At 42.8% G+C, this 24,648-nt stretch overlaps 2 protein-coding genes across 2 annotated transcripts; one reads left to right on the top strand and one right to left on the bottom strand.

The window, feature by feature from the left end:
* The first annotated feature begins 1,175 nt into the window (after positions 1-1,175).
* On the top strand, positions 1,176-5,091 carry arl14ep (ADP-ribosylation factor-like 14 effector protein). The gene is made up of 5 exons (XM_084575071.1): positions 1,176-1,370; positions 2,217-2,409; positions 2,508-2,633; positions 2,875-2,915; positions 4,426-5,091. Exons 1-5 carry the CDS (start codon positions 1,300-1,302, stop codon positions 4,655-4,657), a joined length of 663 nt encoding a protein of 220 aa, XP_084431197.1. The 5' UTR covers positions 1,176-1,299; the 3' UTR covers positions 4,658-5,091.
* Positions 5,092-12,224: 7,133 nt separating this feature from the next.
* Positions 12,225-13,153, bottom strand: LOC311486004 (gonadotropin subunit beta-1-like; the record flags this gene model as incomplete). The annotated part of the gene is made up of 2 exons (XM_084541746.1): positions 12,225-12,662; positions 12,992-13,153. 2 exons carry the CDS (start codon positions 13,151-13,153, stop codon positions 12,462-12,464), a joined length of 363 nt encoding a protein of 120 aa, XP_084397872.1. The 3' UTR covers positions 12,225-12,461.
* Between the last annotated feature and the right edge of the window lie 11,495 nt (positions 13,154-24,648).

The following is a 24,648-nucleotide window of genomic DNA, read 5'->3' as shown; positions in this document are numbered from 1 at the left end:
AATCTGCAAGAAAGACATAAAAAAAAGAAGTTGGAATAATGTTAAGTGACTTTAGATTTATGTATGAGTTCAATATAAACTAATATAATAGTATATTACTATAATACTATTTTTAAGTCATAGTTTAAGCTATATTGCAGCCCGTGCCTTGGCTGAAATTACTTTGGAGTAAACTCCTTAAAATAAGCATTCAGTCAAATTATTAGGAACCAGATGTTAAACTGTCAGTTTTGCCCAGATGAGATTCCTGCCTTGCATTACTGCTGATAAAGTGCATGGCAGAGTTAAATATAAGACTAATATGCTATTGTATTTTTTTTGTTGTCCCTACGCATCTTATTATACTATTATTACAACGACCCTGAGAGGTCGAAACACAAGGCCCACAACCTATAACGAGGCCTACATAACATTTCATTCATTCATTCATCTTCTGTAACCGCTTATTCCTGTGAAGGGTCGCGGGGTCTGCTGGAGCCTATCCCAGCTGTCATCGGGCGAGAGGCGGGGTAGTACACCCTGGACAGGTCTCCAGTCTATCGCAGGGCTAACACAGAGAGACAGACAACCATTCAGACTCACATGCACACCTACGGCCAGTTTAGATTCACCAGTTAACCTAATGAGCATGTCTTTGGACGGTGGGAGGAAGCCGGAGTACCCGGAGAGAACCCATGCAGACACAGGGAGAACATGCTACATAAGATTTCTTTTTAATGAAATATATAAAAATCCAGTACAAATAATAAACGTGGTTGCATGTACTAAAAACAAACAAAAAGTGCTGAAACTATTTTTATCCATAGTTTATTATCATAAACTAATACATAAAGATATATGGTGTCATATTCATACCAGCAGTAGTTGAATAAGTATTCAGATCCTAAAGTAAACGTGACAATACTTTAATTGCAAGTAAAAGTCGTGTATATAGAAATCAAAAATATTATTTGCTAAAGCAACACCAGTCAGTATTATAATGATTAATAATATAACAGTATAAAAATGGTGAAATTAATAAATAATTTTAACAGTCTGACATAGTTTGTGTAAAGATGAATAAAGCCTGTAATAATTATAATAATATTTAATAAAAGTCTCTTTTATCATTTATCATGAACCGTCACTAGAGGGCAGACATGACCGAGGCTGAACCGGAAGTTGAAGTAGATCTACATTTAATATTCGTCGAAGAAGACGCGTAACGACAACAATTACAAACACGGTTTATTCACTTACTTGCGCCTTTTTACAGCTCGTCTTTCTGCATCATTGCGTAGTTGCCATTGGGAGGACACCATGCCCGTTATTTGTGCGGCAGCAGGGTGCAACAATAAGTTCGTAAAAGGGTCGGAAATAAGGTTTTACAGGTAAGGTTTCACCGGTGGAGCGGAGACGCTAAAGTTTCACGTTAGCTTAATTTGAGAAGAAACCGCATTGACATCAGTATTCACAACTGGTGTGGATGCGACTGTATTGCCACTCCAAATGTTAAAGTAACCCCCCCAAAAAAAGCTTTTACGTATTGTTTTTGATATACTTTGGTACAGTTTAGCATCAGCTCATGAGGGCTAGCTAAATTTATGCCCCGTAGCTATAGTAACCTTCCTACTATCCATTTCAATACAGTAGGACTTTGTACACTTCTCTCTTGTTGCATTTTCTATCGTGTTTGTTTTTGAGAAATAAATCTAAATGTCATAAACTAACTGTAATCTGAAAGAAGGAAAGTAATACAAGGCAATGGTAACTACTTATTATTAGACTTACTCACACACAAACGTATATGAAACACTAAAGCATCGATAAATACTGTAATATATGAAATACTCTGAATACAAATATCCCAGAAATGACTGGTGAGGTGAATGTTATTAAATCTGCACTTACACACTCACAAACTATTTTAATATGTAGGTTGCTGATGACTTACGACATGATGCTTGGATTAAAAAACAAAACAAAACAACGACAACACACATTTGAGCACCTGTGGATGCTTCAAGTAACTTCACTTGAATATTTCCAGCATATAGAAAAGTTTACACCATCCACAGGTTTGGAAAGCACACTGGATTGATGCTAATACCCCCGATAATCATCTACTTTGCTTGATAGTTTACCAGCAGACTGTTAGACATTTTCTTTCGTGGTTGGAATGAGTCCTTGATCAGCCTGATTTCAAATGGTTTCCTCCTCCTCTTCTTCTGTGTCAGGTTTCCTCTCAGTAAGCCCCAACTTGCAAACAAATGGGTGCACAGCCTGGGGATGAAAAACTTCACCCCCACCTTCAACACCTGCCTGTGCTCGGAGCACTTCAGGACCGACTGCTTCAGGGACTACAATGGCAAACAGTTTCTGAGAGAAGACGCCGTCCCCACCATATTCAGTCAAGGGCAGGACTCAAAGGTTGGGGGGGGGGTCACAACATTACACTCTTAGTGTTCTGTAATACTGTTTGTATTGAAACGAGTGGCCCTGTGTCAATAACTCTGCAAATTTTACAGATTGAATTGCGTAAAAGAGGCGTAATACCAAAGGAGACGACTGTTACGAATCCAATTGGAACGCAAGTGGAGAGAGACAGAGCGAGGGAGACCGCTCTACGCAGAGACAAAAGAGGAGGAATGCGGGTAAATGTTTTGTATTTTGTGAGAAAGTAATGTTATATAGTCACCCTTTGAAGGAGAAATATCATTTACCTTAAAATTGCATATACATAAGTCACTTCTTATCTTTCCAAATAGACACGTATGAAACGAAAGCCCCACATGCTGCTGTTGCTGTTATTACTACTACCATTAATTCATAATAATACACTTCGCGGACAATTTATCTGAGCATAAACTGTACTGTGTATGTATGTTGCTGCAGGGTGGACGTGGTGCCCGTGGAGGAAAACAGGTGTCTGACAGGTGAGAGACGCTGTGAGGGTGTTTACAGTGTCCCCCTCAGTGTTTAATGGTAGCACTACTTTGCATTTCTTTATCTCTGCTCTTCAGTGAAGTGAAGTGCGTGTCCTTTGAAACACTGAGCTCTCTTCATCCCAGACAAACACGCTGATCCGTTCTACTCGCTCACTAATTAGGTTTGTGCAGAAAAGAGGCCCACGTGGATGACTTGCTTCTCTTCTGACTCAAGTGACCGTGGCCTTCAGCAAAGTTGTGCAGAAGGAAAAAAAGTTAAAAACAGCCGCTAGAGACATACAGTATGTTCGATTTCAGGGGTTATAATACAGTATGTTCCTTTTCTTATGCCAGTAACAAATCAGGCAGTATAATGATGAGCCGACACATTTCCGCCACAGAAACAGTGAATTACAGTTTTAGATTATAGTACTATTGTCAAAAATAAGTTAGAAACTTTCAGATGCACACTGTACATACTGTATTTCTCTGCAGGCACTGGACTAGTAGACCAGTTGTAGCTACTTGTTGCAGACTGAGGTTGGATTTACAGAGGCTACAGTTGATTCCAAAAGCATGTCAGTGTCACGGCTTAAAAGAGTTTTAAAACATTAATCAAATTGCTCTCGCTTTGTCCGTCTGTACACAGTATATTCCAGAAAGCATGGAAAATTCAAACAGTAGTTCTCCGTAAGATACTAAAATAACCTTTAGGAAATGACAGCAAAGCTTTGAGTAATTTGTTTTCTCAGTACTCCAGGCGATGTTGCATCACGTTGCTGGACAACTTGCAGATTCGGTGCCTCCCTAAAGGCAAATAACCCTCCACACTAGCAGGTGGCAGAAGTTTGCATTCTGTGAATATGCAAATAGATGCACAGGCTTAGCCTCTCCTGAATTATGCTGATCTGTTGTTCGTCATTCCAGATGTCCGTATTGTTGTGAGAATATTCACTTATTGGAAGATGGCAAAAACACGAAAAACCCTTTCTGTGTGCCCCCTTGAGCTCCTTTGTCACTTCCATTTGTCTTTTCGTGCACCGGTTCGCTAAGTCGAACAGCCAATCACTCCGCTATCAATTCAGCATACTGAATCGTCCAAGAACCCACTGGCAGGCGTCCACCTAGTGCCAGAAGTGCACACCATAAAAACCAGGGCCGCAGATGCTGACCGACAGCCTGACATCGATCAACGCCACACCGTTGGCTTGGTGTGTTCTGGCCCTAAGGGCTGCTGTTGGATAGATCTTGTAATATTCTGGCGTGTAGAACTATAGAGGATCGTTAATTATCACCATTCGAGGAAGAAAAAAAGGGTAATTTTGTGATATATAAGAATAAGAATCCTATGAAGAGTAGGTTTAGAGAATATAATGTACGAAATTAAAGACAAAACAATAGCTGGAATATGCTAAGCATCCCTGACTCTTGATAACCAGTCATTTACAGAAGTGACCCTCCTTACGTAATATTAATTGATAGTGACTGTTTTTTGTTTTTTTAACTCTTGATCACACAGGCAGTTTGCTGCTGGAGCCAAAAGCAGAGTGTACGACAGCAAAGGCTGTCTGCTGTCCAACGGCAAGGACATGTGTGACTGTCTGGATGTGGATTGTATGGGCTGCTTCTACCCCTGTCCTGAATGTAATTCCCGTAAGTGCGGGGTTGAATGCCGCTGCGACCGGAAGTGGCTTTACGAGCAGGTGGAAGTGGAAGGGGGCGAAATCATCCGGAACAAGTTTGCTTTTTAGTTCCTGTGGACTCTGTTTGAAGGCTTTATCGTGGTATCAAGGCAGCCTCTGGAAGCTCGCCCTCTCCCTAAAGTCAGACGTACACCAGGCTGACGAGATGCTTTTAAAAAGAAATCTTCCTCAATATTTACTGCTTCAACAAAAAAAAACAAAGCTGAAGCAGAGGCAGCTGGTCTTGCTTAGTTTTCTTGATGATGCTACTTTGGTGAAACGCCTTTAAGTTGAGCTGCCTTTGTTCCAGCTTTGTTTTTATGTGTACCATGAACTGTACGGCCGGGAATCTTCACAGACAGTGTTAACTGATCAGACGTCACGGATACTCCCCATAGTAGAAAACTGTGATTTGTTTTTTTCTTTCTATGCGAAGTTGTGTTAATAAAATGTTTTTATATTTAAAGTCTGCACTGTTGACTTAGTGTAACATCTGCAGAGGTGAGAATAATTTAACCTGAGGATCCACTTCATTTCCAACTGACTCACTGGGGGAAGCTCCCCACTCCTAATAAGTTACTTCTGCAGTTATCTCTCTAAACGAATATCTGGATGCAGGATGCTAATTCAGCATGAGACAATAGCTCAGGGGTGATGAACTCAGTTTAGTTCAGGGGCCACATACAGCCCAATTTAGTCTCAAGCGGGCCGGCCAACATAGACTCAGTATACAAAAAAGGTCAGAGCCGTCTCTATTTCCTCAGAGGCTAAGGTCGTTTAATATCTGGACATGTTCTACCAGACTATCATTACCACTGCCCTCTTCTGCGCTGTGATGTGCTGGGGGAGGCAGCACTAAGGAGAAGGGCACCTCGCGGCTGGACAAACTGGGGGGCAGAGCTGGAGTCCCTGACATCGGTGGCAGATGCAAGGACCTTGAACAAACTCCGGTCCATAATGAACGATGTCCATGACACCATAATCAGGCAGAGGAGTTCATTCAGTGACAGGCTGCTGTCTTTGTCCTGCTCCACGGACAGGTTGAGGAGGTCGTTTGTCCCTCAGGCCACACGACTCTACAACGCCTCCCTGTGTGGAACCAACTGGACTGTGGTCACTGCTGCCACTACATACTTTCCTGTTGTTTTTGTGCAAATAAGTTACGATATGAACATTTTATGAAGAACCTGAATGCAATTCTGGCACGTTGCTGTCATCTCCTGTTTAGTTCTGGGTCTCGGTGTCGTGTTGTGTCCACAGCTCTGACTAAAACAGTGTGAACCGTAGTGGACAAATTAGGATTAGCGGTTACTTTTATAGTTAAAGCTAAAGGAATTATCCTGCGATAGACTGGCAGCCCGTCCAGGGTGGGACCTGCCTCTCACCCAGTAACAGCTGGGATAGGCTCCCATCATTTAGGTAACAAAGTCCCTTCACTGCACTCTGATGTTTACAGAAAATTACTGCCTGGCTAATTTAGTTTTGCTGCTGAGAATTGGACTGAGCCTCGGTATTAAAACACATTTGCTGTTACCCCCAGTAATTACAATTGCTGCTCTTCGGCACCTTTCATACATGTTGGTGTAAGAGTAGGAGAACAAATTACATAAAATTTAAAAGAATATTTTTAAAAGCATCATTATGAGAATTAAAATGAAGACTCTCTGTGGTTTGAAGGTCAGGACTTGTGTCTGTGTCCAGTGCTCGGTGTTAGAAGGAGAAAGTAATCCCTCCTAAATGACAGACTTCTTATTATTCCATTAGATGTCTTATTAAAAGCATCAGTGTGATGTTATACAAAGGGCTTTTAACGACTAAAGACGTTAATGAATGTGTCTGTGCGGGGTCATCTCTGTAGTCAAACCGGTGAATTAATTCCCCTTTAAAATGTAATTAATTTTTCTTTTCATTAGGTCGCCTTTGATTATCACAGACAGGACGCACTCGAGAGACGATCCTTTCGCTTCCTCCTACGTGCTGACCAAAGGCAGCATGACACAGCAGTTCATCACCGGCTGAGAGAAAGGAGTTGCAGAGCTCCTCAGACAGTAACGTCTCATTTATACACGTCACGCTGTCCTTGAGCTCAGCTGTAGGTCAAGTGTCACGCGGCCCAGTATAGCTCCCCCCCCCCACTCCATATCTGCTGCTCCTTTCTGGTTAGGAACACTGGCAGCACGGGCTGCAAACTATAAACTTTTACTTTTAAAGGTCATGTAAATAAAATAAAAAAGTACTCAATGTCTTGCAGTACCGACGCGTGCACTCAGCTAATCATAACATCACAAAAAACAGTGTTGTTATATTCGACTCAGAAGCGTGCCGTACTGTTCTTCTTGTTTTTCACTGCCACTGTCTTCATGATGCATTTTTAAGGGGCTACATATAAATGAAGCTTATTAATATTTATAAAACTCAGAGAGCGAGTCGCTGCAAACAAGCTATTCATCACAGCGGCTGAAGTTTTGTTCCGCACCGAGATTAAAATCCAAGTTAAAATATTTTCCCATCGGGGCGATTTGCGTAGCTCAGAGCACAGGAGCTGCTGCAAAACCAGCCCTTAAATGACACCTGCAAGGAATATTAGGCACATTAGTTAACTTTACGTCAGCAGTGACAGCAGGACATTTTGTTCAGGAAGTTGTTCTTTTTTTATGTGTTCACTGCTTAAAAGTTTCTGTTGCTGCCATTTATGAGCTTCAGGTGTAACCTGCCTTCCCCAGTAAATACACAGATCAGGTGTAACATCATGACCACCTACCTAATATTGTGGGTGCTACATGTCTAAATAACATCCACATGAATGCCAGGTCCACAGGTTTCCCAGCAGAACATGGTATTCTCACAAGACGGTCAATGTTATTTACTTCTCCTGTCAGTGGTCATATTGTTGTGGCTGATTGGTGTATATGCTGCTCTGGGATTGAGTCTTTCACTCCAGACTGAAATATCTCAACGATAATTGGACTGACTACCATGAGATTTGGTCCAGAGATCGATATTCGTACAAACGCGTAAGACTGCACTGTCAATATCTCTGAATTTATTCCTCACTTTGGCCAGTGAGAGGATGAAGTCCATCTTTATATACAGTCTCTCATTTAAATCTGTTAAAATCAAGCTATGCTAAGTCACTTCCATATGAATTTGCTTCAGTTTGCTCTCTGCTAACTTGTGGTACCTACTCTTCTAAGCACCTATTCATCTCCTTTAACAGCTGCAGTTTGGCAGCTAACCTACACACACTATATATAGACGCCAATTAATCAATTGTTCTTAGCTTTTATTGGAATTCATCATAGCCTGACACAAAGCCATCCACCACATCACTCCCTGTAAAAGAGGAGGCACGGTGACACGCTCGTCTATAAACTTGATAAAACGTCTTTCTAAATATTGGCTGCAGCAGCAGCCAGCGAGGACAGAGCGCAAAGCTCCAGGGAGCTGCCGGACAAGAACAAGCCACTATTAAAGAACACCAGTGGCCTGAACGGACGGAAATCCGTCAGCAGATATCAAGCCAGACAAAGAGTCAGGAGAGTCTGCACGGGCTGGGTGGAAGTGAAAGGCTGAAACTTAATCCATGAACGGGAGGGTGAGAAGGTCCGACCGGATGCAGGCAGAGAAGATGAAGTGATATGGATGCCACATCTCTTATTCCTGCGTCATGAATCTGACGACCTGCCGGTTTCTTTTAATAAATAATGAGTACGGGAACAAAGTCAACCAACTGGATAAATGTAAAGTTCATTCACAACAACTTTAGAGTGCTAATGTTCTCACAAACACTCTTAACATACTGAAGAGGACTTTTTCATTCATTTTCTGTGACCGTTCCGGACCCTGTCCTCTGGAAGGATGCGAGGGGGCTGGAGCCTATCCCGGCTGTCACTGGGCGAGAGACGGGGTGCACCCTGGACAGGTCGCCAGTCCATGGCAGGGCTAACACTGAGAGACAGACAACCATTCACACTCACACCTACAGCCACTTCTTTAGAATCACTAATTGACCTAACCAGCATGTCTTTGGATGGTGGGAGGAAGCCGGAGTACCCGGAGAGAACCCACGCAGACACAGGGAGAACACAGAAAGGCCCCACTCGGCTGATGGATTCAAACCCAGAACCTTCTTGCTGTGAGGCGTCAGTGCCACCAATTTCGGCTCGTCATTCTTTGATCCCATACGTCTCGGATGAAGAATACACATGCTTCGCTGTTGTCCAGAGGGTCATGTCCTCACGTGACTTTAGTAAGTAACTTACTGGGCTGTCTCCTACCCTCTAGAGCAGGGGTCTTCAATGTTTTCCAGGCCCCAAACTGATGGAGAGATGGAGCGGGGACCCCCTACTTATGTATATGTGTATTTAAAGACATTTAAATGTATGGGGAAAAAAAATTTGCGACCCCCCTGCAGTACCTCCACGGACTCCCTAGGGGTCGCGGACCCCCTGTTGAAGACCTCTGCCCTAGAGTTTTAGCCCTTCGTTCTTGTTCCCTTTTGCAATCGTCACCTGTGTGTCAGACCTGGAGTCTCATGGCCTTTTGTTTCAGTGGAGACTCTACAAAACCTTTCCATTTACATATAAATCCATACCCCATCCTTCGTTCACAGCAGCATCTCCATAACTCCCCCTCTTTCCTCAGGTCGATCTGTATAAATGTGTTGCCTGTTGCCAATGTTCTGGGTCGACTTACCTTCCCAGACCCACACTCTGTGTCTGTAAGATCACCATGTACCGGTATACCAATAAACACCCCACTACAGCAAACTTTGAAATAAGGACTTTGAATAGTTTTCTTCCAACACTAACCACCACACCACAGTGTGCTCAGCGTGCTAATTAGACATCAGCACAATAAAATAGCTGAGGGTGATGAAAACATTGTTAGTTTTGGCTTCGGACCTGATGACACATCACATAAAAGGTTACAGGATCCCCAAAGATATTACAACTCATTCTGTAGCTGAGGCGAATATCAGCACTTTACCAAACAGAAGGGCAGATATTTTTGTCTGGGACGTCTGACTGACACCGCCGTCCCAAGAGCTCGAGATACTGATGAGATGAGTGATTAATTAAAGACATAACCTCCAGCCTTAAAATCATCTATTATGCCGTGTTTTTTTTTTACTATCCACAAGAAATCCACAGATTAATTTGACCCTCAGAGAAGAGGCCATCTCATGTTGGTTTGGGAGCCGCTTATCTCTTAAATGTAACTTTGGATTTCCCTAAATTACCCAGGGAGCCTGTAACCAAAAAAAAAAAAACTAACTAATTAAAGGTTGTCATTGATTTAGATATGGGATCAATGTCGATTGATTTCCAACTTCATCTTTAGACCTTAGGGTTCATTAAATTTAATTTAACCAAAGCTGTGAACTGGCAGCAGATAGTGCTCTTCTAATTTATTTATTTGACGGCACAAAAAAAAAAAAAAAAAAGAAGAACAAAAGGAAGCTGTTGTTCTTGAGAACTGGTTTATTTTTAAAACCCCTCACATCCATCCTCTCCTGTTTGCACACCTCGGGCTGATTCTATCCGAACAGACAATCTTGTTGTTGTGATATATAACAGGCTAAGAAAGCAGCCGCCTCACACAGTAGCTCCAGGCCACGGTCCACCTCTCTCAACACATCAGCTTACACCTTCCGCTACAAGCAACTAGGGTCAACTTCGCCCGCAGGCTCGGTTATCACCCAATCTCGCCTCCTTTCTCGCAGACTCCGAACGAGAGGCTGAAAACGTATCGGACAATAAAAAAACACTTGAACCCTCAGCAGCCTGGTGTCTACTTGCTGTCGTCGCACCCACAGCGTATTTCTGTTCCGTCGTCCTTCGCAATCATTGATTTGAGTTCACTGATCGTTTTCTCTTGTTAGGACACTTTGCATTTGAACTTTCAAACACAAGCAGAGTAAAATATTAAAGGTTTTCTACAGCAGCATTTAAAAATCACTTCAGTTTACTCTCTATAAAGAGTAGTAACCAGTCTGTGAAAGTATTTATTCTCTTTTGTGGCTTTGAAACCTGGTGTCTTGCCAAATTACAATGCTCTAGGTAGTTAGTGGCTTGTCTTATTAGCGAGTTTGCCGTCACGTTGGTGTGTATCAGGATTAATGAGTTATAACGCTCACAGTCTGTGCACTGAGAAGAGGCCTTTAAAAAGGTTCTGGGTTTGAACCTGCCGGCCGGCTGGGGGCTTTCTGTGTTGAGTTTTCATATTCTCCCAGTGAATTCTGAGTGTGAATGGTTGTTTGTCTTTCTGTCTTTCGGTCTAAGTGCATCCCACCTCTCACCCGGTGACAGCTGGGATAGGCTACGGCGAGCAGTTTATTGCCGTTCACATTTTTCTGCAATGATTCGAAACATTAGTTCTGCCCTTGTCGAGTGTCAGAGTCTGTTTTTCTGACTTTTAAGACACAGATTGAGAGCTGATTTCTACTGGTCGGTGTAACTTTTGTAAGGAATGAGAGAAGATTTGATGTATTTTCAGCTTGATTAGCAGTTACTCTTTACTTCAGACAAATAATACAATCTTCTTTTTATGGGGGTTGAATGTTAAGAGTTCATTTTTTTCTTAGGGTGACAATGGGGCCTATTCCAAGCGTAACTTGCAGTAGATTTTTGTAACCCTGGAAGTTAGCAGGTTCAAACTAAGGTAGGTTTGCATATTTTAGAACTTGCCTTCGGATGTTGGTGTGACCATCATTACATTGTTTTTAGTGTGCTGCCCCCGGGGTGGCCCTTGTCGTTCCTGGGAAAACGTGGACTCGTCAGTCAGAATTTCAGTCTCTTAGGTAGAGAGGAAAACCAGGTCAGTTCTAGGTAAGTCACTGAATTTGTGGATTTGAGGATGTGACCCTTTTGTTGTTGTGGTGTCAACAGCTCACTTTTGTGTGGCTACTTCTGGTGCTTGTGGTAACTTTGTGGGGGTAATCCTTTTGGTTTGTGGCTGTTGAACTCCTTTTTGGGTGGGTCACGCGTTTTCAATTTGTCTTCAGTGCAGACATTATGTGTGATCCTAATCTATTCTTGCATATATATATTGGAAGATCTGGCATGATCGCAGAGGGACACCGTTTGTTTTCTTACGTTTAGGGCTCCTGGGGCAGGTGTTATGACTCTCTGCACTTCTGCACCCTCACCCTCACAGTCTTCCAGTGGGGCTGCAGGTGTCTTTGGGTGGGCTTGTCACCCAGGGAGGTGTGGTGGATGAGCACATTCATTTAAGGAAGAGTTCACTGAGGCTGAATCCATTAGAAAACTAGCTTATCTTAAAGACTGGAAACAGTAGCGCAGGAACAATTATAGCCATCATCTTAGTCGTTGTGGATCCGCAGCACTGAAACACTACTGCATTGGAAGAATTCACAGTAAGAGTTTAGGCCACTTCGGTGCAGCTTGTGGATAAACTGCAGACTCTATATTTTCATTTCCACCTGTCAGGAAAAGGCGAGGCCTTCACTTTTTGATATAGGATGAACTCCTGCTCTCAGCACAAAACCCAGAATCACAGGGTTATTGAACATTAGGGGTCAGTCTCCTCGGTCAAGACGAAAAAGGGAAACTGTTGGTAGGACATTTAATCTCGCAGTCACCCCCTTCCCGACCTCCTCTAAAAGTCACTATCTCACTGCTGCATCTACAGACCGTTTCTCACCTGCTTTGGGAAATCATTGGCGGCGTCCGGAGAACAGAGCCAAATTAAATGTGCAGCTGATGACACTGATTGTAATTTGGGTGTGTTCTTGCGGGGCCACTTCAAGATATATGTATATATGTAAGAAAACAAAGGCAGACTCCAGAAATGTCAGCGGTACCCGTTTATTTTAGCGATCATGCAGTAGTAGGATGAAGAGTGGCGTTACTTAAAAGGGCATACAGCTGTGTTTTTCTGTAGAGAAGCCCTCGCAGTACGTCTTGTCCTCGTGGCATGTGTCACAGTAGCAGTTTGTGGCCACAGGGTAGGCGACACCCACCGGGCATCCTTTAATGTACTTCACCTCGTAGGACCAGTCCCCGTTGCAGACTTTCTGTTTAGTCTCATCGTCACCAATGAAGGAGAAATCCTGTAAGCAACAATTAGAGATTAGTGAATAGTTTTTTATCCTTTGGTAAGACTGTGATAGCCCAAAATAAAAAGAGAAAGGATGAAATGTCAGCTCAATAAAATCCACAATGAGACAAAGAGGCTCAGATTTAAAAGGCGGAACCTTAACTTGTCATAATCTTTAAGATTTATGGGATTGATCTTCAAATCACAACTAATCTAAATAGATGTCAGTGTTAAAGGTTTCCTTGCTTCATGAATGACTCACATTTTGATCAACTGAGCTGCATTAAAAAGGCAATAAATAAATAAATAAATGAGTTATCATAAAACAACCCCATCCCTCACCCTGTAGTGGCAGTTTCCTTCACACGCCGTGGTGTAGACGCGCTCTTGGACGCCACAGCTCTCCACGGTGATGCTGGTGTTGGTCGGATGGCAGCCGCTGAAGCCGCAGCTCTGCCACGCCCCCGCCAGTGCAAGCGCTGCTGCCATGACAACCAGCTGCATCCTCTGCCGGGTGCAGGACAGACGTCTGCCACAAGAGGGGATCAGGTCTCACATCAGATGCTCCATGTCGGAAGACCCAAAACTAGTTCGTGCGCGTTTAAATTTGTCGCTCATCATGTCCGTCCATTCATTTGCCAATTTATTAGGTACACTAGTGAAAACAAATGCATTCTGATACAACAGAGCTACCAAGGTTAATTCAATCCACAAACTACATCTTCCAAAATGATCAAACAGTTCAATCACCACCTTTCTGACCCTGTTTCAACACAATCTAAACGTTTTAACAGACACGAAGCAAAGATTTACTGCAGGACTGTTAGACTGTTAGCATTTGAGTTCACAAGTGTACCTAATGTTTTGGCAAATGAAGTGTATATTCCATAATGAACAATATAATAGTGGAGACAAGTTTATCAGGCCATAAAGCACTGTTTCACCAAAATTACAACTGCACAGTTAGTTCTAGCTTCTATTTGTTCTAGTTTCTGTTTGTTAAGACTAAATTTATTCTTACACCTAAGAACAATTGAAGAAAACTCAATTTTGTTTTGTGGTTTTCCAAAAATAAAACGCAGATTGTAGAAACTAACAAAAGAATAATGCAGGCTACTTTTACTTGTAAAGTCTCCACCAATCTCACAGTTACATTTTAGAAAAACATTTAAGATTTTGTAAACTTAAACAAAACCCAAGATCTTGAATGAGCTCTTCAGACGCAGAGAAATCAACCCGACATGATCAGTGGAGCTGGAGATATCAATAAAAAGACTAAATTTAAAAAAGGTAGGGGGTTGACTATCCTTAACTTAATACATATTCACCATGTGTGACTACTGTTCAAATCAAAACTGCCTTTTCAGAAAAGTAAAGACCAGCGTAACACATGACCCGAGGTAACAGTGGGATCATTTAAGACAATAAAACTCCTCCACTTTTACTTCTGCACATTCATCCAACTCTTAACATTTAGACATTTAGCACACATTTGATATGAAAGTACTGTCTTAACAAAAATGTCCTTAATATAAGAGAAGCAAACACTTGTTCTTAAAAACTTGGCAAATCAGACGAATAATAATTTCACATCAATAACACCACGACCGGGTTCTCATACTCAGTCGTTTCTTGTCACCTACATGATTAGAAAACCCACCTGTAGAATCTGTTGTTGCGTTGAACCTCAGCTGAAAGACTTCAGTCTCTGAACATCTGGAACAGCTCTGAGCCTGCACCTGTCTCCGCCGCTTAAATAGTGCCGCTCATAAATCCTGCTAATCTCTTCAGCCTTGGTCCGGCGTTAGTCTTCTCACCTGGTTAGACTTTGATGCAAATCCTTCATCTTTCGGGAGCTCAGGGGACGGCCCGCGGCTCAAGGCCGTTCGTCCTACACATGAGGAGGAGCGTGACGGTATCTTTAGATGGACCTCAGAAATAAAAAAATAAAAAAATAAATCTGCCCACGCTGAGATGGAACACGGCGATATGAGAAGCACTAATTAATTATGTGTCCCTTCTCCTTTTCCATTGCACGAGCAGTCTGTAAAGTTTCTACATAAAAATGACTTAAAACCTCAGAGGATTTCCATATATCTGAAAAAAATATACAAATAAAACCCCACCAAGCAAATGAAACAGAAATATTATGCTTTTGTGTTTGTTTATTCAAGACAGTTAATCATTTGTACATATTTGTGAGGTGTGAATGCATGTGAACCCTTGCTTTCTGTAACTTTTGTGACCTCCTTGTGCAGAAAGAACAGCAACTAAACATTTCTGGTAATTGCTGAACAGTAGTCTACGGTGGCTGGGAGTCATTTTAGCCCATATCTTATAGTTCAGTACCACTACAGTTCTTTGATATCGTGGGTTTCCTCACATTTCTATTGGATCAAGGTCAGTCCAAAACATTCATTTTGTTTTTCTTTAACCTTTCTTTTCTATAACGACTTGTGTGCTTGGGCTCTTCGTCTTGCTGCATGACTGAGTTTCTCCTAAGATTCATCTCATGGACCGATGTCCTGACATTTTCTTTTCGAAATCACTAGTATGATTCAGAATTAACTGGTCCATCAATGCTGACAAGCCGTCCTGGCCCAGATGCAGCCCAGACTTGTTATTTCAACCAGTCTCCTCTGTGTGTCTCCCTTTTCTTTGGGTCCACATTTGGTTAAAGCGTGACGATGCGTCACTTGTAGTGGGCGTTCATCTTCTACAATAAAGGGATGCTACTGAGCAGAAGAATAACAACCACAAGAGCAGCGTCACGCACAATAAAATGAACAGTAAAACAATGTCTTCTCCAGCTGCACCACAACCTTCTCATGTGTTTTGTTGTACAAATAGAATAAGATCATTCTACTTCCCTTAAATATCTGCTGCTCAAATGTTCATTGTTGGGACAGGATTGTTACCAAACCTTTTAAGAATCCAGACTCTTTTCAAAAAAAGCACAAAATAAAAAAAGTAAAGTATCAAAAAAAGGCAAACGTATGTGCCTTTTTTTTTTTTATATTGAAAAGTGACCGGGAGTAATGGGACAAGAGAGAGGGGACAAAGCAAAGGACAGAGGCTGGAATTGAGCCAGTGCCATTGCAGTGAGGATTATAGCCTCAGTTTACAGGGCGCCCCCTCAACCAGGGGAGCTGTAAGGATGGCCCAAACAGGCCATTCAAGCGTGTAAGTGGGTACCACGTCTTGTCCTTTCACAGGTGCCCTGTCTGGTTGTACAGAGTGATAGTGGAAATGAGGCAGCTATTTTTTTATTTTTTTATTTTGGAGCTTAGCCAGGAGCGAGAACCGGAAGCTTGTAGTGACCCACACTGCTCAAGTTCAACGCATGGCACCGGCTGGACAATCTGGTCTGCAGTGACGGAAGCAGCTTCCCGCTCCTCTCTGCTTCTGAGAAATTCAGAATCTGCTGCATTCGGTAAAAACTTAGCGCTGCACCATGAGTCGGACAGTCTGCGGTGACAGTAGAATATAACGAATGTACTTGGGCAGCAGCCACGGTTCATCCAACTGCTGCTCCGTCTGCCCTTGCAGCCACGAGGGACCAAGGGTCTCCGGCATTCTGCTGAACCGCCATACCTGCCTAACAAGGCTACAAGGACTTTCACAGAGTCACCCCCGTCCTCTGATGTGCTACTTCCTTTAGGAAATCTCAGCCGAAATACATCATGCATTTTGTCCTGAATGAACAGCAGTCACCGTTGATTAATCTTGTATTCAGACTGGAACACGTCATTAGTCACTGCACGACTGGTCCCTAACAGCTGGTAATTCCTCTTAAAATAAGCACATCTGCTTTGAGAATTTATTTCAGTTTGCAGCTGAATCAGTTACATCTGTGCATGCACCACATCGATATGCTCATTACATAAACAGACTATTTATACTCAGCTGGGAATCTGGAGAGGGAAGGTAAGACTTTCAAGTTCATGTCAATATTATGGTCCTAAAAATAGCCAGTTTGTGCTTGCAGCAAGTTAAAAAAAAAAAAGAATACCCGAAGAAGCTTTTAAATAAGCAAGAGATTCCCAGTCTAATGCCGGAGCATCTTATTTTTCTTTGCAACAGCCAGAAGAAGGAGGCCTGCCTTGTGTTGTCACATTACTGTCCACAGGGAATCAATTTGGAAGTGATGGATGAGGTGGTGGTCTCCAGGCCCAGGATGATTTTCTGGTTCATAACTCTAAGCACGGCTATAAAAAAAAATAAATAAATAAATCTCCTTTGGGTGTAAAAGCTCAAACAAGCCGTACATGAAGCCACATATAAAACAGCTCCGAGCAGCACATCTTGCTGACATCATAAATTTGACTAGCTAGTTCTGAGAAGAGGCTTTTTTTTTTATCAACACACCGTTAACAGCACCATAACAGCACCGCCAGCAGCCTCAAACCCACTAAGTCACACCTAGCCCCCTCCCCACCTCCCTCATCTCGACCTCCTCCTCTTGCTCCATCTGTTAGCGTACGAGTCCGCGATCACAGTCGCACACAGAAACTTCGAAGCCGCTTTGTCGCACGCCAAAAAAAAACACTCACGGAGGCCCTGAACGCACACTGCATCACCCCGCTCTCTCTTTCCTCCCTCTTTCCATCAGGTCTAAACAAACGCCTCCGCAGCACCGTCAAGGACAGGACTTTTGTTTGGTGACTGTACTGGATGTTTCTGTGCGCAGGCAGAGGATGGAAGTAGGTGGAAGGTGTGTTCATCTGTATCGACTGTTGATGACTCTGTACAGTATGCTTTTGTCCATTTCTCCCTCTTTACATTTTTATATCTCCTTCCCTGCGCATTCCCTGTGTTCTTTTTCACCACACTGATCAGTTTTAAAGCTTAAAGTATTGCTTCCCTATATGTGATATTTAATTTGGCGGGATAATCTCTTGTGTATAAATATCTAGCCTGCTATATATCAGAATCAGCCTCAAAAATAGTAGAATGTAAAATACTGTTAAAATATACACCAATCGGCCATAACATTATGAACACACTAAGTGAATAACACTGATTGTCTCGTTATCATGGCATCTGTCAGTGGGTGGGACGTATTAGGCAGCAAGTGAACATGTGTCCTCAAAGTAGATGCTAGAGGCAGGAAAAAGGTGTGCAAATGGAAGAATCAGAGTGACAACCTGGGATGGCTAGACGACTGGGCCAGAGCATCTCCAGTACTGCAGCTCTTCCACCGGAGCACCTGTGGGATGTGCTGGACAAACAGTTCGACGAGTCCGATCCTCGGGGAGAGTGGGCATGTAGCAACTTGCTGACTTTAAAAAGGCCCTGCTTCCTCCAAAGCACAACTTCAGGGGTCTAGCGTCCAGGAGTCTAGGAGTGGTAGGAGGAAGGTCTAGGAGTCCATACCTCGACTGGGCCTGGTGGTCATAATGTTATGGCTGATTGGTGTATCTTCAGAAATATCTTTGAAGACCTCAGTCCCCGGTGATAGCTTTTACGCTTCATTTATTTTTGTTCCGTAAAGACCTAGTAGGTCTGTCATTTGCCCTTTACTGACTCTGACTGGTGCCTCAGGGCAACGTGATGATCATATCATTTTGTTGTTTAAATAATTGATTTTAAACAAACTGGTGTTAAAAACTGGTGTTTAATACATGCAAGAGTGGAGGAAAGTATATTGCTTTAAAATTTAGTAATGTGAAAAATTACTGGTTCAGCATAGGTTCAAAAGTTATCATAACTCCTGCAGCAGAAGCAGAAGATACGTTTACAGTGTAACTCAATTTTAATGTGCTACGCTAGCGGTGGCTAATGTAGCCTGGAGCTGTTAGCGTCAATCAGAGACAGAGGAGTGAGTTACAGAAGGGTGGTAAGCTTTGAGAGTTTCACTCAGCGCCCTCTGAGTCCAGAAAACGTTGTAAACTGACTGTCATGTGTCAAGTTTTAAGAGTGTTTCATCTTTGACCACTCTCAGCAACACTGGTGGGTGTGCAGAGATGTCACAGTGTTCTGGAGGACACCTGTGGCGTTAAACTGCTGGGATTCGGCTGCTTTATAAATAACACTGATAAAGCCAGACATAAACTACATAATTTAGCTGAATGATAAAGTATTCATGCAAGAGATCATTTGAAAAGGCGTGCATTTAGTGTTAAAAGTTGCAAATATTTCTGTCATCTAACATGATGTTCATGTTAAAATTTAACCAAAGGAACTTTTTTTTTTTTTGGTTACTATATTCATTATTCATTTTGAATTCATGTCACAAACATTTTTGAGATGCAGCCCACTCCAGAAGGCTGCGGGACAACCTTACCAAAACCTCACATCTGCAGCTGGCTTCACTGACAAGACCTGGGACCCTCCCTCACAGACTCTTTCCCTGTGGACAATACGGACAATTAGCAATTAGTGTCAACAGTGCACGTTCTATGATTTATATTTTGCATAAACAGTAAAGCCCTGTCATCAAAACAAGAACTTTTGCACATTCTTTATACAATTTCAACACGTGTTTTCTTATTGTAAATGCTTCTTGTTCATATTTATGTTTCTTCACTTGCAGACCTCACATGGACGCTGAACACCACACAGCTGGTCAAGAAGGCTCAACAGCGGCGGCTGTACTTCCCGAAGAGGCCGAGGAAGGTCGGCGTGTCGCCTAAGATCCTCGGCAACTTCTACAGCTGCGTCGTGCAGAGCATCTTGACCAGCTGCATCACTGTGTGGTAGGGCAGCATCACAGCAATGGTCTGAAAACGCCTGCAGAGAGTGGTGAGACTGCTCCACTCCGCTCTCTGCAGAGCATCTACAAGCATAGAGTCCACAGGAGAGCTGCCTCCATCACTAAGGACCTCACCCACCCCCAGCACGGACTGTTCACACTCCTACCCTCAGGACGGAGGTACAGGAGTGTGAAATGTAGGACCTCAGGACTGAAGAAGTCTTCCTCACTGCCATCAGACTCCTCAATAGCTGATGATGCCATATAATGCACTGTTCACTTTTCAGCTTCTGTTTACATTTTTCAGTACATTGTTTACATTCCCATTTGCACTAGTTATCTTATATTTTTGTATTATATGTATATTTTATAGTCTATTTCTAAGATTTTTTATATTAGGCATTTGGGTGGACGGCAAAAGAAGAATTTCATCGTCCAGGGAAACATGTTTCTACGCTGTGCACATGAAAATAAACTCTTTGAATCTTGAATCTACTTGTACAGTTCTGATTTTACTGTGATAAAAAAGTGCTTGCACTAATAATGAAATGATACGGTTGGCCTCTGTTTTTCTTACAAGTAAACAGAATTTATTCACTGCATATGTTTCATTAAGATGCATAAGGAGTCCGGGTGTGTTGCAGCCCTGGAATCAGTTCAAAGTACTAAACCTAAACCTCAGAGAGTAACAAGGCATCTTCCATCCCCGCTCCATCTCCTCTCATTGTTACTGACCTCACTACTCCCCCTGGTGCTGACTGAGGTGCACGCTCAATGAAGAGCAGGGGTGAGAGTGCATGATGTGCGCCGTGGGTGGAGGGTTGCCTACGTGGTCGTGCCGACTAGAAAAGAGCTCCTGTAATGTCTAAAACACACAGAGCGAGAGGAAGAGGCTGTGAAGACGGGCTCTGTAAAGAAGCGGTGATTTGCGCCGTCAGCACTGCTGATTATTTCACAAGCATAAGCCTCTGCATTGGATTTTACATTTTGTTTCGGGCTTCCTCTTATCAGAACGAATGCGGTTGTGTAAGACGTTTTAGAAGGAGACTGCACAAGCAACCAAAAATATCGCTACAGGAGTATTACAACTAGAGATTTAAAGAAAAAAAAAATACCTGAGGGGATGATTAGGATTCCTTAGAGGAATATTTTAACTGGAATAACAGGCCGTTCTCGTCCTAATTAGAGTTTTTTTTGAGTCAAATGTATAGTTTGAATTGAATGGACTGAGCTGAGTGGGTTATAGCGACCGGGCCTGCGGTGGTAGCCGCAGAAAAACTAATTATGGGCGCAATCAAATACAACCTGGGAGGTTTCAAAGGCGTAATGAATAAGACCTTCACTGGCCCAAGGCACAAAATGATCCAAATAAATCTGTGGAGGTAATAGGGTGGATGATCAATAACAGTGCTGATTTTTAAGATCAGTGTACCTGTTCTTCCAAGAAGACACGGCCGCTGTATGTGCACATCTGGCCTCTCACATAATAAAACCTTTTTCAGCTCTGAGTTATGTCACCTGTAGCCTCCAGCAGAGACCCTTTATTGTTTTAGTCGACTGGTCACAAATCATCATAATCCTTATCGTGTACACACTGGAAGGAACGCATATCTTTTTGTTAAGTATGATGATTTCCAAAGATCTTGCAGCCGGATATAAATAAGAGTTAACGCGGCGGCATCAATGAAAAATACCCGAGATATTCATTACACTGACTCGTCTGTGGATTTCAATACTCATTACTCAAAAAAGTAATGCATTCTTAATAGGTTTTTCAATAGTAATGCATCGCTTACCTAATTAATTCTAGAGGAGAGGAATTTGTTAGCCTGCTTGTGGCGTTGCAGTATCCAAACCGGTGACTGTGTTCTTTCAGTTCAGTCTCACTCATGTCAAAGATAAAGAACATAGAGGGTAAAGCGTTGTACTCATTCTCTTAAAATAACTACAGCTTGAAAGGTATGTGCTTCAAATTATACAAGAAAACGCATGGAACTGTTTCGGTTGTATAAGCTAGTGGCTCTGGGTGACATCCTTCAGGGGTACAAATGCACTTGTTTCTTTTGTTTGGGTTTTACCAAGGACCTGACGACGGCGGTGCTGCGAGCAGAAAGCTGTCGATGTGTCTGACCGCTTAAAGGCACACTGTTACTCTCAAGAGCAGATTTACGATTCATGCCTTTAACTCCCACTCTTTGTTTTAAGGCAGCAAAGTTGTGCTGGATGCTTCAAACCTGCAGCACTTCTTTAGCATATGATAACACCGAGGCTTAAACAAGGATCGATAGTTTGTGTCTGCTGCCACAAAGCTCTCCAAGAATTTACATAGTTGTCACATTAGTGGAATGAGGTGACGAGAGGAGAACCAGAGTAGCTGAAGAAGACTTGACTTCCTGTTGCATGAGGTCAATGGTTCCAGCAAACCTGGATCAAACCTCAGAGCTTCTGGTTATGGCGAGGGTGAATTTATTAGTGTCTGGGTTACAATATGAATTAAAACATCACAACTACCATTAAATAAATCCTGTCTTTTATTTTCACTCCCCATGTGCTTGGCAGATTGATAATAATCCACATTTGAAGTCTTCGTCAGGTGGTTATTTGAACATGTGTGGTTGTTTTATTGCCGTTCACACTCATTACAAACCTTCAACAGCATTAGGAAATATCTATCTGTTGTCTATTGTTCGTTTAAAGATGAATAATTTGCAAGTTCAAGTGGCAGCGTTTTGAATTTTGGTCACTGAAACATGTCTTTTGTTTCTATTCTGATCAGATTAAGTCTAATAAAAATATACCTCCTTTGGTTTGTGAAGGCTCTTTTCTTTTACTTATGAAATAAAATCTTTTACTGATGCTATTACAACTTCTCCAGAGAGTGCCGTGCAGTCTGAATATTAACAACCATTCTTGAGCTGTATACGTAGATTTGATTTATTCTCGTCTTCATTGCAGTGTTATATATCTCGGGGACATGTAGATTCAGACCACAGCGCTCCACCAGTGTACGAGTATACGATTCACTTTTGAGCACAGTTACTCAAACACCAAGAGGCGCGGCACAAATCGATGATGTTTAGTTTTCCTTTTGGCTCAGACGGGGGGAATTGGAGGTTTATCCACATAGGTCTCTTTTTGGACATTTCAATAAATCAATGGGAGTCACTCTGAAGGCTCGACGAGGGCTTAAGTGCAATGAAAAGGCAAAAACAAAGTATAGTTTAAGACGTAAGCATTTCCCATGCTTTACATCCACACGGTTTAAGAGTAAAGTTCTGGTTTGTCTACACATCTGTGCAGGTTGATGTGAAATATCTATGGATGTACAATGAAGACATTGCTTGAATGCCATTACAGAGGACGAGGGGGGGTTTTAACTGGAATTGTATGCACAATTAAATTCTCAGCTAATGGAGATACAAGGACGTTACCTTTGGAATGAACAGAGAGTAATGCATTACTTTTTTTGGGGGGGGTGGGGGTTGGACACCGGTTGCCACCCAGCAGTGGCGGTGAAGGGCAAAGCAGGCTCGGGTGTGAGACTGCAGCACGGTGCGCAGTGACCGGCTGCCTCCACTGGGGGAGGACCGAGCACCGCCTGCATGCGCTGCGGTACAGGAACGACTTTCTCTCCATCATCTCTCTCTCTCTCGCTCTCTCTCTCTCTCTCTCTCTCTCTCTCTCACACACACACACACACACACACACACACACAATAGGGGGGGATACAGGAGTATAGGTAGGTTTACAGCGGCAGACAGACAGATGTGTGATGCTCAGACTTAACCATGGGGCCATTTCCCCTCCGCTGTGAGAAGGTAAACTTTTACCCACCCTCGGTGCTTTTGGCCGTGTGGAGCTGTCATTGACGCCAACTCGCTGCTCGCACACCTGCTTTTTCCTTTCTCCTTTCTCCCCCCCACCTCCCCTTAAATTATTATTGCTGCCAGCGTATCAGGAGCGATGCAGCAGAAACGGGGGCTGAAGTGGAGTGGCATTAGATCCTGTTGAATTGAGACAAGACGTCGAGACGCAGCCAAAAAAAAAGAAAGAAAAGAAAAAAGTGTCCTCCTCACAGTGCGTCAGAGCACGGATGTATATAGTGGACGTGGATATGGTCGTTGTTTGGATACGGCGAGGGATTTGTGATGTTACCCCCCCCCCTCCCAAAAAAAAAATCAAGACGGGAATTTGAGCGAAAGAGAAGAACTGCATCCTCACCTAGTCTTCCTCATCATCATCCTTCTTCTCCTCCTCCTCCAACAGATTTGTAGGGGGTGCTGAGACGATTTCGTTTGGCCCCTTTTCAGATGTAAGTATGAATGTCAGAATGAAGGGAGGCTACTTTAACATAGAGAATATTTCGTGCGTAATGTCTGTTCTGAATATTGATTCTCCCGTGCATCGTTCAAAGACTAGCCGTTTCATGATAACAATGGTAATAATGGTGATGATGATGATGATGATAAAATGAAGTTTATCGCCTCGAATTACAAAAGATGCCTAGTATCTGGACTATGCATTCGCCATAACAACAACAACAACAACAACAGACATCAATATGAACACATCTTTCCCCTCTCATAAACCAACTGCAGTTTTCTCTTGTCTTCTCCTTTTTTTCCTCAGAGAGCGTCAGAGGAATAAAGTCATTCAGATTCACCGGAGCTCCGTAGAGTATAACAGCGAGGATCCCTTTTTTGTATCTTTCTTTTTTTTTATTATTACTATTATTATTTTTTTTTTTAATGTCTTCACATAAAATGGCAACCACGAGTGGCCACGGAGGATCAAAAACGCAACTGGGTGCAAGCCCCGATCGGTGAGAAATTAACCACCTGATGGGCACCGGAGAAACCGAGGAGAGACTGTTTTGGTGTCGCTTGTTGACTTGGTGATTGATAATGCTGAGCAAATAAAGGGGCGCTGCAAGTTTGACAGAGCGTCTACGTAACAGGCTGTGCCACCGGCCCTCACATTTTTTGGTTATGGTAATGATGTCATAAAATACCGGAGGGGGGGCTGTGCCTAAACGAGGAGAAAGGCTAATCAGTGTCCCTTCCTTTTTTATTTATTTTTTTTATCATGTAAGTTGCTACATGGACTGCGCCCCAGCATGGACCTAATTGAGGTGTGTTTGTTATTCTGACTTTCTCATATTCAAGCACTGATTGGTCGAAGCGGTTGATGCCTCATTTTCTCTCTCTCTGCGCGCCGCTCAGAGCTGCAACTTTTATTCCTCCGGTCTGCGTCCACATCGCCCTGAGGCGGTCACTGTAGCGTTCACGGACCGAACCGACTTAAA

The sequence above is a fragment of the Chelon labrosus genome (genome assembly GCF_963514085.1).
Source record: "Chelon labrosus genome assembly, chromosome: 3".
Lineage (NCBI taxonomy): Eukaryota > Metazoa > Chordata > Actinopteri > Mugiliformes > Mugilidae > Chelon > Chelon labrosus.
This window is presented reverse-complemented; position numbering and strand designations above follow the sequence as displayed.

What these genes read in the sequence shown, in the direction of transcription:
- arl14ep (XM_084575071.1), top strand. Translation starts at nt 1,300, where the DNA reads ATGCCCGTTATTTGTGCGGCAGCAGGGTGCAACAATAAGTTCGTAAAA. An exon ending in ACAAAAGAGGAGGAATGCGG is followed by an intron (nt 2,634 to 2,874) that starts GTAAATGTTTTG and finishes ATGTTGCTGCAG; the next exon opens with GGTGGACGTGGTGCCCGTGG. An exon ending in GGAAAACAGGTGTCTGACAG is followed by an intron (nt 2,916 to 4,425) that starts GTGAGAGACGCT and finishes TTGATCACACAG; the next exon opens with GCAGTTTGCTGCTGGAGCCA.